The sequence below is a fragment of the Chlorocebus sabaeus genome, chromosome 7 (genome assembly GCF_047675955.1).
Source record: "Chlorocebus sabaeus isolate Y175 chromosome 7, mChlSab1.0.hap1, whole genome shotgun sequence".
NCBI classification, from domain to species: domain Eukaryota; kingdom Metazoa; phylum Chordata; class Mammalia; order Primates; family Cercopithecidae; genus Chlorocebus; species Chlorocebus sabaeus.
The window spans coordinates 96,617,415-96,634,188 of NC_132910.1; the positions used below are offsets into that span (position 1 = coordinate 96,617,415).

At 40.3% G+C, this 16,774-nt stretch overlaps 1 protein-coding gene across 8 annotated transcripts in view; it reads right to left on the minus strand.

Annotated features, from left to right (window-relative positions):
• The window catches only part of ZNF827 (zinc finger protein 827), a 174,463-nt gene that overhangs the window by 58,177 nt on the left and 99,512 nt on the right, over nucleotides 1-16,774 (minus strand). For all 8 annotated transcript variants that reach the window (XM_037992635.2, XM_037992650.2, XM_037992646.2 and 5 more), the window contains exon 8: nucleotides 7,035-7,138. In XM_037992635.2, coding sequence (XP_037848563.2) covers nucleotides 7,035-7,138 — 104 coding nt within the window. The remainder of the gene's footprint in view (nucleotides 1-7,034; nucleotides 7,139-16,774) is intronic.

Here is a 16,774-nt window from a genome sequence, read left to right on the forward strand (position 1 = left end):
CCTTTGTGGCTTTCTACAGAAACTTCAGGTAAGGCATCTAAACAGGGTACACATTTCTCCTTTGGAAATGTTACCGCCCTTTAAAAAAGTATGCCTGTACTTCAGTGTGTGAACCTATAAATGCTAGTCTGTAGGCGCTGACAACTTAATTTAATTAGTTAATTACTGAGAAGAGCTAACTCAGACAAATAGCTGACAGTGCCTAATGAAAGATCTTTCTCTATAACTAGTTTCTAATAGAGTCAACAGCTCCCCTTCGAATTACACCTATACTCTAAGACCAAACTAGGCTGGTGGGGGACAGATGGGGTTAACAAGGAGTACACAATCCTTAGCCTCTAATAACACTGTTTGGATCAAGAAAATCCATAACTACGAAACTTTCTCCCTGTAGTAAACAGCTGCACAGACTATAGTTTATCTCCTGCAAGTTCATCAAAGAAATGCCATAAGCAGTGTGGAATAGTTTTTTGATTTGAAATGCAACAGGAAAAAGATATATCAACCTACATGTCATTAGTTTAGGGCAACCAGTTTGTGTTACAAATAGAAATGTTCCTGCAAACTAGAAGTGACATAATTGAAAAACTATTGTCATCATTATCACTGTCATAGTCTGAAGCAAATGTGCACTCCTATTAACAGCCTGAAGATGTCCACTTGGCATCTAGACGCACCTATTTGTAAATAAGCCAATTAGCCTTGACAAATACTGAAATACTACCATAAGTATACAGCTTGATGAATTTTCGCAAAATTACCTATGTATATAATGAGTAATCAGATAAAGAAATAGAATGCCCCAGCCTCCTAAAAGCCCTTCCCATCCCCATCCCAGTCACTACCTCTCCCCAGTACTGTATCTTTCAAGAACTACGTATGGTGACTTTTTCCTTTCCCAACTTTCACTGTAGGTGGAAGAATTTTAGTAGTAAAGCCCCTAGACTAGACTGATTTTCTACTGTGCTAGTGTATAGTTTTGGCCCTAGAAAGAAAAGGAAGGAGTCTGGGCTAAAGTTACAGTGCCATAACAGATATGTATTAGTCTATTTTCACACTGCTATAAAAATACTACCAGAGACTGGGTAATTTACAAATAAAAGAGGTTTAATTGACTCACATCTCTGCATGGCTGGGGAGGCCTCAAGAAGCAAAATCACGGCGGAAATGGAAGCAGGCACATCTTACATGGAGGCAGACAAGAGTGAGCCAATAAAGGACGAACTGCCAAACACTTAAAACCATCAGCTCTCGTGAGAACTCACTATCACGAGAACAGCATGGGAGAAACAGTCACCATGATCCAAACACATGAGGATTACAATTCAAGATGAGATTTGGGTGGGGACACAGATCTAAACCATATGAAGATGACAGAACTTTTAATACAGGGGATGTGCAAGGAGCTGGTAGACCAGGGAATTGGGCTAGGACCAAACCCAAGTTCTCCAGAATCCAAGTCTAGAAATTTTTCTTCTATGCTGCTGACCAGATCATCACTAAACAACTGAGCATTACATATTTTATCTAACTGAAAGTTTTAACACAGCTTCATAAAACCATTTCTATGAACCAGATGATCCATTAAAAACTACTGACATCCTAACTGAAAGAAATGTTCCAAGTGACTACGATATTACTAGATATCAAAGCATTAAAGGAAGAGAGTAAAGATAGAAATAGAAATAAAAGTAGAATTCTGTTAATCAACAGTAAGTACTTATAAATTATTGCAAGTATCTTACTTAAAGGATTAATTTTTATTTCTAACTAAAAGAAGACAGTGCATCAGTAATACTTAAAATGCCAACAGCTGGGGTAAATGTGGGCAACACTGGGAGTTGTGCTCCTTTTGATCAGTGTCTGGTGACACATTTTCTGACTTACCAGGCAGCAAGATAGGGCAGAAAGAGAGAAAATATGCTGTGCAGTTCTGGGTCTGAATTCCTGTGCTGCCCCTCCCCAGCTGTATGACTTTGAACAAGTTATTAAATCTCTCTACACCTCCAGGTAGTAATTTGTAAATTGTGGATAATTCCTATATCTCAATGAGTTGTTTCCGGGATTAAAAATGAGATGACATATGTCCTGTGCCTGACAATTTAATAGATCCTTGAAAACTGCTAGCTTCTTTCTCTGTACAAAATGAATTTGTCTCATCACAAAGGAGCTCAAGTTACAAAACGATACACACCAACATCCAATGTTCTATTGTTTATCTATGACTTTGTCTAAATTGAAAAAGAATCTGCTGTGTTTGAGAATGGATTGAAGAAAATAGTTTGCTGTAATATAATCCAAGACAGGTTTATATGTGTGTCTCTCTCTCTTGAGGCGTGAGTCGGAAGTCTTAACACAAAGGAAGGTGACATGCACACATTGAGACATATCTTTTTAAGCCAACTGTCTTAAAGAGGTCATTCACATCTGACCAGGAGTGTGTCAGGCTGAGAGCTAGTTGCAGGTGGCACTCTAATGCAAGGCATCATTTATTCAGATTTCAGGAAAGTATATGACACAGTATATTAGACTGATAGGCAGACCAGAGAGGGGAAAATGGATCAAGAACAAGATTGGGGACAAGGCAGACAATTCCAAACCAGCCTTTTAATTGAACATCAAATTCTGACTGGCATAGCAGGTCCTGAAAGAAACTAAAACTTCCCCCTGCCTATCATAAAAAGCTTGTTTTCGTGACGGGTGCTGATGTTCATCTTTTCTTGTTTGTACGTTATAAACAAAACCAACAAAATGATTTTTTTTTTTTTTAATGCAAGTTAGGAAATAATGAGGAAAGGGATTGACGAATATAATTGCAGATGTGCTTTACATCATCTTACTCCAGGCTGCATCTGAAATAACACACGGAAGCATCGGGGACTCCAAACACTTGGAGAGAATTCCATGGAGACCCACATTTTCCTTCACACCCGCCCTGGTTGTGTTTTTGTTTTTTGGCTTAATACAGAGCAAACATACTGTGACTTCAAAAACATAATAACACAGAATGGAAGCTCCACATTGTTTAAAAGCAGTACTGGGATATAAATTCTTCTCTTAACAGCCTTTGCTTACAGCAAGATGATGGGAAACAGGGACAGCTGCAGGTACAATGGCAATGGGTCTTCTTTTAATACAGAATTACCCACGTGCCCTGAAATCACCTGACCTCGGAATCTTTCTTCTATTGATGTAAATCTTGCACAAAGTGAGACAACTATAAATTAAAGCACATTAAATTACACATAGTCTGTAATTTCTATCTCCCCCATGATAGGAAAGCTCTTTTATTTCTTTTGTAAAGTCACGAGCAGCAACATCACCCCCCAGGGTACATTCAGTAATCTATTTATGGCTCTAAGGATATTTTGTCCCCACATCCCTCCCGCAGAAGGTGACAGCAGTTTTTAACTCACCATTTTATTAAAGATTCCTGATGCTACCTCTGCCTAAGACATTTGCAGCAAGTGAAAATGTTAGGTCTTGGCTAACATGAGCATTCTTTAGTTCTCAGGAAAGTCAGTCTAGAAATACTGGCAACAACCGCAGCCAGGACACCGTGAAGCTCTGTGTTTATTCTGTTTCTCTGGGACGGTGGCAGCTGTGAGTTTCAGATGCCATCTGCCGAAGGCAAATGCCTAGTTAACTGTGCTATTCTCGATTTCTTCACAGTCCACAGTTCTACCAACCTCTCCCTACTTTGCAATCCCCCTCACTGTTGGCTTCCTTATCCAACAGGCCTGAAACACAAGCACAACATACTGAGGCTACCATGGATCCCCTTGGCCCAGCAGCTGTTACGCCCTAAATGATATTCTCTTCTGGCACCTCCTTACCCTGTAGTCTTAATTTGAAGGCATCTGGACTCTTCATCCTATTGGTAGAAGGGACATAACTATATACCAGTGCTGTATATATTGTTGAAATAATGCTATGTATTTTCAGCATTTGCAAGGGAAATGGAACTAGGCACCTTGTATCTCATTAATTATGGTCTCTGCTAATTGGGAATCTGAGAGAATTCTCTGGGCTGACATTTATTTTTGCATTATCTGCTGAAAGAAGAGGTTTGCTAAGTAAATAAAGGGTAGAAAGAGTTTTTTAATAGTAATGTTTAAACTACCTAAGAGAAGATTTCTAAAGATTCTGAGGCTTTCATTTGTATACTAACAACAAATCATTTTCTACCTAGTCACTAAAGCCAGCTGTCTCCTTTCTGGCTTCCCCATTTCTGCACATCCACTATCATTTCCTAATTCAACGTGCTTATTAGCAAAGCTAACCAGTCTTCAACCAGCCAACTCATCCTCTGCCTGCTTCTCCCACCCCACTCCTCTTTTTCTCTCTAACTCAGGCCCTCGTTAATAAAGCTTCCCTAGAATTGGAGGATCCTGGCTGGGATCCTGTCTTTTGCCCCCAATCCTCTCCAATGATTCAGTAATCTGCTGCCGGATTGGTCTTTCAAAAATTTCTTTTCATTTTTTCCTTTCACACTTCAATCTTATTATCCCAGATGAAATGTTCTATAAGAACCCATGACTCTTATACTCCAGAACTCTAAGATCCTCAACTGTAGCTTCAGTGTCCCTGTTCCTAGCACAGAATTTAGCAGATTACTAAAATAAATGTAGATTCACAATATTTATCTGAATCCCCTGGGGGCAGATATAATTTGGGATTCATACTTCTTTCTCATTTTAGGACCAGAACATGGTGCATAAAACACACTTTATGTAACATCCCAGTGGGCCTGGAACACTTCATAGTCAAGTGCACTGATAGTTCTGCAACAAAATATATAAATTTTACCCCTTGTTGCAATAAATAAGGACAGTAAATAGCCTCCTATTAGGTTTTGCTACAAAATATTTATACAAAAAAATGTTGTTTGGTAGGGTTTTTTGGATTTCAGAATTGTGATTAAGGGATTGAGGATGTATAGTAGGTATATTTATCCATGGCCACTTATCACTGTCTAGACTTGAAAGAAATAAGTTTTCTTTAAAAGTCTCCACATCGCTAACTTTGATTAATTCAGACTTCTTCTCCACAATTAGTTCAATTTATTGAGGCCATTCTTACAAAACTGTCTTCAGATTATGAGAACTTCATGACCACAAGGTTGACCCTATCATTTTAATTTTTTTTCTAATTTTAACCCATTCCCAAAGCATTTTCACCTTGCTTATTAAAACAAAAAAAAATCTTTTTTTTAGCTGCTTATTTTAACAAAATGTAAATGTAGTCGTTTTGCTTTTCTCTACCTAAAGAAAGGCTTTAGTGAAGTAGGGTGGATTGATTATCTTTCAGCAGGATGGATTTACATTTTAAAAATCTCAGTTATGCTGACCTTCTCCCCCAAATAAGAGTTAAGCTTTTAAAGTGTAAGTTCATCTAATGTCTAACATAAGTTTATCAACCAAATCACAGAAAACCCCCCTATGCACAGTTAAACATATACCGAAATCACTCTTTAGGTCAAGTTTTAACTTGACCGATAAACCCTGCTTTAAATACAGCCAAGTCAAACATTAAGCCAGCAGTGCAGGGTTTGTATATATATCATGGGATGCTGGCCGTATGGGTCACAGCATTTTGACAGGCAATTCCTAGGCAGTTATTTTGACATTAGAAAGTCACAATCCATCAACTTAACAGCAGGGCAATAATTTTGGGACCAGGGAGATGGCTATTCAAAATGACACTGTGGGAAGTAAACAGTAGTTCCAAGAGCCCCTGTTTGAGTATGAAGACATAAACTAGGCAAAATTTCTCTCCACCTCTAGAACCAGCCATTATGTAATATGTTTTTGTGTAAGCATGTTATTTCTGGTGTTTGAATAGAAAAGCCCTGCCTGCAAAGCTAAAAAGCATGCAGGTATCTGGATTCTTTGGCTGGAAGTGTGGAGATGAGAAGAAATGGAACTACCCTTATGAGACTCAAGAATGACAGTTTTCTTCCCCACCCCCATCCTCCACCCCCAGTTTGTCACAAACCATTTCCAATGACCTGTGATACCCGAGGCCAATATTTCAGATGTTACTGAATTCTTTCTGCATTGCAAATTAATCAGTTCTCCAGTGCCCTGGGAAACAGGGCTCCTTGAGTATGTGGAGGAGACTTAGGCTTTATTCTTGAAGAGGCTGCGGGGCCAACAACCCAGCTGTGAGTCCTGCCCTGCACACAGGCGGCCCTGGTCTCCTGGACAAATGAATGCGGATGGAGGCTACCGAGTGCTGCTGAGATCCTCTCCACAGCCGGGAGGCAAGGTAGCAACTGGCAGAAGTTTCCTGGCAGCTAGATGGGTGGGTATGGGTAAGGAGTATGAACTAGAGTGCAGCGATTCTCAGATGTTCTCATTTCACAATAACTCTGAGAACACACACATAAGCCCTCCAGGATGGCCATGTTGTGGATAAGGAACAGCAAGCACATCCTTCCTTCTACCCGGGAAAGGAGAAATGAAGAAAGGAAGAATGGATAAAAAATGATGTGCTGATGGCTGAGATGGCAAAATGGAGCACTGGATGGATATATGTAGATACTACGGCCAAGAAGAGAGACAAAAATCTGGGTGGCAAGGTTTCCTCAATGAGCTGTCTTGTTTCCATGCAAACTGAGGTGGTCTTTGTGGGGGCCACACCCCCTGGGGTCATGACCTGCCCTACTGGGGACTAGCGCTCTCACCACTGCCCTCCCTTATATTCCTGGCTGCCAGCCTGAAATACAACGTGTGAAGCAAATTATTTTCAGGTTATACTTCACTATTTTAAAGAAAAAGAAATTCATTATGTGGGTGAAATATCAGCAGGTAAAGAACAATAAGCTCTTAAAGCAAAGATGAAGAGGCTTATTACTGTAAACATTTTAATAAACTTTTGTAGCTTAAATTGAGTTTCTTCTTCTTTTCTAAAACCTAGCCTTATATGAATAACTACATCTGTAAGCTGAAAGTATCTGAAAATTCACACGTTTCAGAAAAGTAATTCTTAAGCAATCAACAGCAGAAGCAAAGCCAACAATGTTTCCATACCTGGAGCTGATATTCTTCCGTGAAGCACAGATTCACTGGGCAGCAGTTCTTTTGAATTGGAGGTGAATGGTGATTGTCTAAATGTGTCTTCTGAAAAGAAAGGGCTGGGGTGGGGGAGGGGGAGTGAGGTTTAGTAAATTAAAGTTATTTAAGACACCCAGAGCACCTGGCCCCAAATACATACATACGTAATATTGGATAAGGTGTTGTTTGCAACGGTGTTTAGTGAATATAAGAAGATTGTGCTTAAAATGGAGAAAAAGAAAAGTCATTACATCAGATAAGTGCCAGCTGTACCTTCTGCCTATAGGTCTTATATTTGGGGGGAATATATGAAACATCATCTTTGAAACACTGTTAAACCTGTAGAGGAGGACAGCTGAGCAGTACATTTTCCTCTTGCTCTATTCTCTGTGTGCAGAAATGACAACTGCAACTTGAAATTGTGTTGGTTCTGAAGGAGTTAAAGTCAGAAAATGGGGCTGCCAGAAGGGACCCCAAGGAGCTCCCTCATATAACATGAAAGAGAGGCCCTGACCTGAGTGATCCTAAGCTCCCCTAGTGACTCAGCTAGAACTAGAACTAGGGTCACCAGACATCCTGCCAGGGTTCCCCCTTAAACCATGACCATAGTGAACACAAAGGATCGAAAGTTTTTAATCAGAGGATTCTAACTCGGTCACAGGGTCCATCTTCCAGGCCTCTAAAATAACATGTGAACAAGTACCACGATCACATATGAGAATACTAGAGTATCCATCAGAGTCCAACCTAGAAAATGGAAAGCCCTATTTATTTACAACAGAGGAAATTCAACCATAGGAACTGGGTACCCAGATAGTGGAAGTTCCATGGGGTAGTAAGAGATAACAGCCCAGAGATAAGAAGGGCAGGAAGCCATTGCCACCCTGAGGCTGGAGGGACCAAAGGAGGAGACAAATGGAGCCCAGGTCATGGTAGCTGGAGCACTAGAGGAGATGTAGCTACTCCGGGAGACAGAGAGGGAGTGGAAAAATACCCAGGTTCTACCTTAAGTCCCACCCCTACCTCTCACTAGTGCCTCTGATTGGCTGAACCTTCCCAGAAGGCGGAGAAACACAGCCAGGAAGGATCACTACCCCCAACCACTCTCCTGGGCAAAACAGCAGATCTGGAGCAGAACAACAGACCAAGCCTAGGACTACTAGGACTAGTGCTGCTTTGCTAAACATGCCACAAGGCTATGGTTGCTATTATTCCATTTTAAAAAGAGAATGTTAAGATGAAAATGGAAGACACTTTTTTTTAAAGTAAAACATACATTGATAGATAATATAGTTTTACATGACTATGTTAGGCTAGATTTAGCACCACTTTGTATGCCATGGTTTTTCTTTGTATCTTAAACACAAAACAATTTAAATAGGCTTAAGAAGTGAACACTGGTTATAGGCTAGTAGGAGGCAGGAAGTGGGGAGAAGCAAAGGGACAGATATGTCGCTTTCTACCAAACATCTCATAACTTGCAAGGGTGGCTAAGGCAGTGGAGGAGGGGACACAGTGTGACCATGGGGCCTGGCCTGGCCAAGGAGCCCAGGAAGGGCCTTCCTGCAAAAGCCACCATGAGCGGAATGGACAGTAGGGTCCTTAGGGTTTGTTTCAAGGAGCTGGGGAAGGTGGCCCCAAGCACTGGGAGAGAGCACAGCCAGCCTGCAGAGCTGGAGGAAGGCCCATGGTGGAGGGAAATGAGGCTAGACCCTGTGTGCCGTGATCATGGCTTTGTCCCAGCAGTAGTGAGGGCACTGCAGTGTCTTAGGTAAGGGGATCAGGAAACCGAACTTCAGTTTCAGAAAGCTCCATGTGGCTGCAGTAGGCAGTGCGGCCTGGGGGACTTGCAGAAGACAAGGTGTGTGGCCAGTGCAGCAGCCCAGATGGGACATGGTGATGCTAGTGGCCAACATCGCCAGCCAGCAGCGACACTTGCAGGTCGAAGAAGAGTTTAAAAGAGAGGGCTGGTCAAGACCACAGGTACATTTAAGAATAACCTTCACTTAGCTTTCTAGGTGAAGCGAGCAGACGCTGCTGTGCTATGTGCTGGCAGTAGTCTCCTGGGTCTTGCTAAGTAGTGGCAATGGGCTAGCGCTGTGTCTTCACATGCTCTCTTCAAAAGTGCAGATTCCTGCTGATGTGAGGAGTGGAGCCCTATTATCACTGAGCTGCTCAGAAGAAACTGAATTGAAAGGGAGACAATCACTAAGGGAAACAACATTCAAAATAATTTTCTACCCTGGATGCCAGCTTTATCCTGCATAGAAAAGAAGAAATTTCTTCTGAGGGAGCAGAGAATTAGAAGGGAGTGCTGCTGGATACTAAAAATGCACAACAGGGCTGCCAATGTTTCTATGGGGCAAAGAATCAATGGAGAAACTTTCAGAAGGCAAGGCAGCTTAAGGCTGGTGTAAGTCTTAGCTACAGAGAGAAGACATTAGGTTAACAGGGAATTGGTCTCAGACTAAACATGCAGCCGCCATGCTCTGCATTCGGATCCGTTCATGCCAGGAGGTAGGGAGTGTGGTGGTTTTGCAGAAAGTTTGGAATCAGAAAAATTGGAGTCTGAATTTCATATTGGTTACTTCATAGTTAAGGGACCTTTGTCCAGTCAATAACTACTCTAGCCTCAGTTTCATCACTGAAAAAGAGGTTTAACAATGCCATCTTCTAGAGGGGTGCTGTAAGGGTTCAAATGAGATGTTTCATGTTAAAGTCCTCAGTACATAGTACATGCTCAATAAAAACTAGCAACAAACACTAAGTATCTGGCACTGATTGAAGGTGCTTTGTGTGTATTAACTTCACTTGGTCCTCATAAGAACCCTATGAGAGTAGCTACCATTATTATAGCAGTCCCCCCTTATCCATGGTTTGGCTTTCTGATTTCAGTTATCCACAGTACAGTACAATAAGATAGTTTGAGAGCGAGACCATATGCACATAACTCTTAATCCAGAATAACAATACTGTTATGCAGAATATTGTTCTAACTGTCCTATTTTATTATTAGTTACTGTTGTTAATCTCTTACTAAGCCTAAATTAGAAATTAAACTTTACCATATGTATGCATAGGAAAAAGCATTGTGTATATAGGGTTCAGCACTATCTGAGGCTTCTGGCAACCACCGTGGGTCTTTTTTTCTTTTTTGAGACAGAGTCTTGCTCTTGTCGCCCAGGCGGGAGTGCAATAGCGCAATCTCGGCTCACTGCAACCTCCGCCTCCTGGGTTCAAGCAATTCTCCAGCCTCAGCCTCCCAAGTAGCTGGGATTACAGGCGTGTGCCACCATGCCTGCCTAATTTTTGTATTCTTAGTAGAGATGGGATTTTGCCATGTTGGCCAGGCTGGTCTCGAACTCCTGACCTCATGTGACCTGCCTGCCTGAGCCTCCCAAAGTGCTGGGATTACAGGCATGAGCCACCGTGCCTGGCCAACCACAGTGGGTCTTGAAATATATTCCCTGTGGATAAGGAAGGACTACTGCATTATTCCTATTTTACAGATGTGGAGACTTAGGCACAAAGAAGTTAGGTAGTTGCTTATGCCCATGAGTTGAGCACGTTGGCTTCCACATCTGCACTCTTTCCCGCTCAGCTACACTGCCTTTCGTTGGTCCATTAACACCTAAGGAATTTACGGACAATAGAGACCCATGAATCCTTGGAACAGATAGAGAAAAGGAAGAGAAAGAGAAAGGGGTGATGGAGGGGAGTAGGCACCAGTCATTTCAGTGTAAAGGCACTGAAGGAAGTGGAAAGACTTTTCTATTGATAAATAGAGCAAGTAAAAATAATTTTTGTCTTTATTTCCCTATAGAAGTTATGATACGCCCCAATTTTCTAAACCTTCTGTCACTCGTGGGCCTGGTCAATTTGCAACTCTAAACATTTGCCACTGCTGTACTTACAGCTTCCGAGAGCAAGCCTGTCTCTGTTATTAACTCTAAATGAAGAAGGAAGGGTAACGAGGTCGTTAGTTGTTTGTAAGCTTCTATTTCGCCAAAGCTGTAAAGCACATGGTGGCACTATGGCTACATACACATCTGTGTATTAATCCTTCTGGTGCCCAGATTAGCTTCATGCTTAAGGAAGGAGAAAAAACTAAACTTGGAGCATGCCCTATAGAGCAGAGCTTGCTTCATGGGATTAGGTCTCCAATAACACTGGTTATTCTTAACTCTCTGCACAAGGTACTAAGAAAACAGAAGATACTCCATGTGTAACTCTGTCCCATTCATTTTTAGAATGCTGGGTCGTATATACGTTCTTTTTCTTCTCCTGTGCCTCACAGTGACTGTAAAGTACAGAAGCACATCCGTTCTCAGGTGACACCCAGCTTTGCGGTGGACAAAGCACTTCAGTAAGGGGTGGTGAGGCTGACACCTCGTTCATGCTGCTCAGTGACTGTCACTGTTGGCAGTGGGCAGTGGAGAGGCAAGTTCCAGGAGGCACCGGACACAGGATGAAGCGGGCTGCATCTTCCCAGGGAGTAAAACAATCCATGAAATACACTGGACTTTACGATGTGCCCCGAAGCATGTTTATGCTGTCCTCCAACTGGTAACTTCAGCCAGTCACCCACTATTCCAGAAAAGGAGCCAGTTTGTGAACACCATATAGCCCCTGCTTCTGAATCTTCGCCTGCCTAGACTTTAGTCATTTTATTGTGAAAAAGCCCCTCCATTCAGAAAGTAAGCCAAGGAAGTGGAAAAAAGCAAAAAAAGAGATTTTTTTTCTGGTTAATATTTTTGGTAAAAAGTTGATAGAGGAGGAGGTGGAAATTAACAGCTAATGGGGAGGGAATCGTCACTTATTTTCACTCAACAAAATCATCATCTATCACAACATATTCCCTTTGGCCCGGGTCAAAGACTGGCTACCTGGAAGACTTACATAATTCATATAAATATTCACTAACTATTCAGTAGCAGCATCTGGAAGTTGATGGTATGGACATCAAAGAGCCCAAGCCCCCTGTTAATTTCCCTGGGTTTTGAAAATACGATCTTCTACAACTTTTATCTACTTGAGTTTCTTTTCTGGATACAAGTGAAATGGCTGTGGAAAGTTTATTTTGATTTTTCTCCTGTAGAAAATCTAAGGGCTAAGACATGAAGGGGCAGGGGTGTCATAGTGAGTGGACAATTCCAGGCCAGGCATGGGATGTGGGGTCAGCAGCACAGGGCTGAGAAAGGAAAAGATTTACAATAAATAATAAAACAGGCCATAAAGGATGATGGCTCTAAACAGTGATACATTCTGCTAAGTGACTATCGTGACACCAGTATTTCCACCTTTAACACCTGACGGCCAACAGGGAGTTCTGCCTCATGCAGAAGCGAAGGCCCATCTACCTAAAACCAACCCTCCCCAAGTGCTACCACTGAAACCAAACATTACAGGGATTCTCATTTTGACAGCAACAACAAAACCAAAAGAAAAAAGAAAAGAAGGTGAGTACAGACTGTGAGAGAAAGTTCAGAAAAGACCTTGCTTTGGTAATGACACAACAGTTTTAAAGGAGCAATAGAGAAGAAACATTTTTTTTTTTTTTTCTAAGAGATAGTAACTTTCAAGACTAAACTTGGGAATGACAAATAGAAAAGAAAAAGATTAAACAAAGAAAAAAAGACTGCACTGTAATGAGTTTTTACTTAGAACCCAGAAGGGACTAGATAGATCAGGGTGGCATGAAATTCTATTAAATGTAGGAGTTTCTAGCAAGTCATCCTAAAGTGGTAGTCTGACTTCTGTCTGCACAGAGACAAATTACCTTAGTAAATTTTTTTAAAATAGTGAATCTTAAAAAAATAAAAAAATTCTTCAGTGAAGTAATCAAGTAAAAGTACTCAATTATCACATATATATTCAGCCATATATTATGTGACCTAACAGGGTTTACAGATTTCTTTCGAGAGCTGGGTGAAACATGTCTGAAAGAATCTGGGGTAATTTTTAATTTTCTTTTGCGTTACTTTAAGGAAATTTTTAAAACAAGTTATCTCACTTAGATATATGTCTGAGAAACTATATATTGCAAAAAGAGAGCTGAAGTCCCAGTGTGGGGTAGAACAGTTCTGTGGGAACCAACATGTTCAGCGTGTTCTCTCTCTAACTGCTACCTGCTCCCCAGCTGACCTCAGCCCCTGGGCCCCTCACCAGGTGGTTTTCTATCCTTCCTGGTAACAGTGTCTTCCTCCTCTCTACTCAGACCCAGTTGTTAAGCCACTGCAATACTGGTTTTCCATGTTGATACATCATGTTATTTTTTAAGACCTGAAATGCCACAGATTTGTCCAAAATCACTGAGCCGGTATTTTAAAAACTCTGACCTCTGAATCACTTAGACCTTGAGAAACCCTCCAGGAGTGACACACGGCATTAACATTTTGAAGTGAACAGGAAGCAGTAGTTGAGAAAACAGTTTTCCATGTCTCCAAAAGCCACAAGAAAAGGCAGGCAATAGACCAAAGTTATGTCAAGAATTAATCTGACTTTAGTTCAAAAATATTTTGAATATGTGAAATATGCATGTTACAGAATTAAAATGGATACAGGTAACTTGCATATGGGATCTCCATATCTATGTTTCATATAATGAAACTGAAGGAAATGAGAACAAACCGGAAATGTTGTCTTTGAACAAAAACTAGAGCTTGCTAATAATAACAGATTACAGGCCTTGCCAAAGGACAAAAGAGGTGTGTGTGTGTGTTTTTTTAATGCTTCTTAAACATATCAAATAAGAAAGGTGGGTTTATTCAAAGATAAGGAATAAAGGAAATCTTTGTATTAGTTATAACTATCTCCTCAACATTTCCTCAAGCACTTTAAGGTGAGAAGACATTCTTCGAGAAGCTGGAATAGCTTACACGAAAATAAGCTCACAACTCAAAAACAAAAACACTTTATTTTTACGTATTTCACTTTCTGAAAATATCAAATAACAGTATTTCATTTTCAACTTAATTTTCATGATTAACGCAGTTTTCTTCACTTTAGTGATTTTGTTTTTCTCAAATATTACTTCCTTTTATTTGCTAACAATTTAAAATAATAGAAGCTTAACATTTCTTTTTATGTATTTATATATGTACATGTTGTGTAACATATTTATAAGTAATTGTATTTGAAATATATTAACTGCTTAGTTCTACATATTTTTGTAAAAGAATTTCAAACACTTTAAAGAATAAAATGTAAACACTCTATACAGTTGCATCAGTATCATGTGAAATATAGAAGAAAACCCTGATACAGTCCTTTTGTTCTGCAGTAGCAGTCACTCCATGTGGCCTAGGACCATGTGTGGTCTTCCTAACTTCCTCATTTTCATTTTGAATAAGCAGTTGTATAGCTGTTGCTTCTGAAATGTGCCCAGATATTAACATGTTACCTATAACAGTCAGGGCCAGTTGTCTTACTAACATTCTTACGGTCAATTAAAAAGGTAATCTATAATGAAAGAAAAGTTTTCATGGTACACATGAACACTGCCCTTCCCTTTTCAATACCACAGAAATGGGAACCCCTGTTCCTAAGGGATTTTATTTATTGTAATGAAAAGGACCCCGGGTGGCAGGTTAGGGAATGTGGGGGTGGACAAGAGTGCCCAAGATTAAAAATGACTGTGAGTCTCTGCCCTGAAGACAACCCCGACCATCTGAAAGAGAAAATTCCTTATTTGACCATACAAGGGACATAACAGGGACCTCCTGTGGCCCCAGCGGGTTAGGCCTGAAAACTCAGTCATTGATCATGTTGGGCTCACACATTTTCAAAGAAAGAGGGGCTGTTGTGAATAAAACTTGGATTATTCCTATACATTCGCAAGTTTCAGCTGGGACATTTATCTAAAAATTGAGGCTGGCATTGCAGATTCAGTGGGTTTCTAAATGGGCCTGTGGGCAGAGGGGACTCAAGTGTACTCCATCACTCTACAAGCATATAGGCAGCAGATTTTCTTCTTTAATTTTTGGAGATGACAAGGCAGCTAAGCTGGGTTTCCTCTCCTCCAGTTCCGCTGATGCGGCTGCACACTTGGCTGGGGCCAATGAAACAGAAACTTTACAGCAATGAAAAACTAAAGGTGTTGTTAATTTTGTAAGATGTGAAAGAGTATCATGGAAAATCTCCTTACTTTTCAGAGATATATACCAAAGAATCTGGGAATGAATGTTTGATATCTGGGATGTGACTTAAAATACAGGAGGAAAAAGGACTGGTAAACCAAGTGTGGCAAAATGTTGATACATGTTCAATATGGGTGATGGGAATATAGTGATTCATTATCTTATTCTTTCTATTTTGGTAAAAAAATTTCATAATAATAAAAAATCAATAGCAACAACTAAACAAAAAATCCAACCCAGACAAGCCACCAAACAGAGTAAGAAATGACAGTAAAAGGAAATACAAGACTGTACATGGTGGCTCACTCCTGTAATCCCAGCACTTTGGGAGACCGAGGCAGGAGGATCACTTGAGTCCAGAAATTCGAGAACAGCCTGGGCAACATGGCAGAAACCCCGTCTCTACAAAAAATACAAAAATTAGCCGAGGGTGGTGGTGCATGCCTGTAGTCCCAGTTACGTGGAAGGCTGAGGTGGGAGGATCACTTGAGCCCAGGAGGTAGAGGCTGCAGTGAGTGGAGATTGTGCCATTGCACTCCAGCCTGGGCGACAGGACAAGACCTTGTCTCAAAAACAAACAAACAAACAAAACCCAAAACACACACACACACACACACACGAGCAAATACCAATGTCTCCCCATGAACAAAATGCTTAAGAGCACTAGGAATCAATAAATGAAAGACTTTAAATGGAAGATATAATTTTATACCCTTCAATCATTAAAAAATTTTAATGATAAGCACAGAGTTGGTCAGGCCATTGAAATATTCTGTCTCCCTCTGTCTCTGTCTCTCATGAAAACTGTTAGAATTACAGATTCCATCTTTTTAAAAGTCATTTTGACAATTTGTACCAATAGCCTGAAAAATGTGAATACTGTTTTGAGTCATTTTATCCCACCATTGTTTATATTAACAATTTTTTTGGGGGGGACCCTTGATATCCAATAACAAGGGACTGATTAAATAAATTGTACTGCAGACAAACACTGAATACTATGCAAACATTAAAAGAATAACATTGAGAATGTCCATGGAAAAATGGACAATCTTATATATTGCTAGGTGAAAACAGAAGATTATAAAACTGTATAGGTAGTAGGATTCAGTTATACATATATAAATGTATACTTATAAATATGAATTTATACATATATAAATGAAAAAAAAATCCAGCAAGGATACACACCACCAACTTAGCAGTGACTGTCTCTAGGTAGTAGGACTAAAAATACATTTTCTTTATGTGCTCCTATATTATCTGGAAATAAGATACTTTTAAAAGTTAAAAACAACTATTACATTTTACTGTTTAGGATCCTTTACTTTGGAAAAGACTCAGTCCTTTTAAAGAGAAAGCTCTGAGGGACAGTTGTGAAAGACACAGGCAGAAACAACTGCATCTCAGTTATGACCCTCAGTATCAGTCTGCTTCAGTTTCAGAAGTCTGACAGCTATGGAAGGAAAAGGTCGTATGCAATATTGTAGAAGAAAAGTAGAGCATCTTAGGAAAATATAACATATTGTTCATGTTTAGTATTTTCTTCTTTGAAAAGTATAAATGCTTCCTATTTCA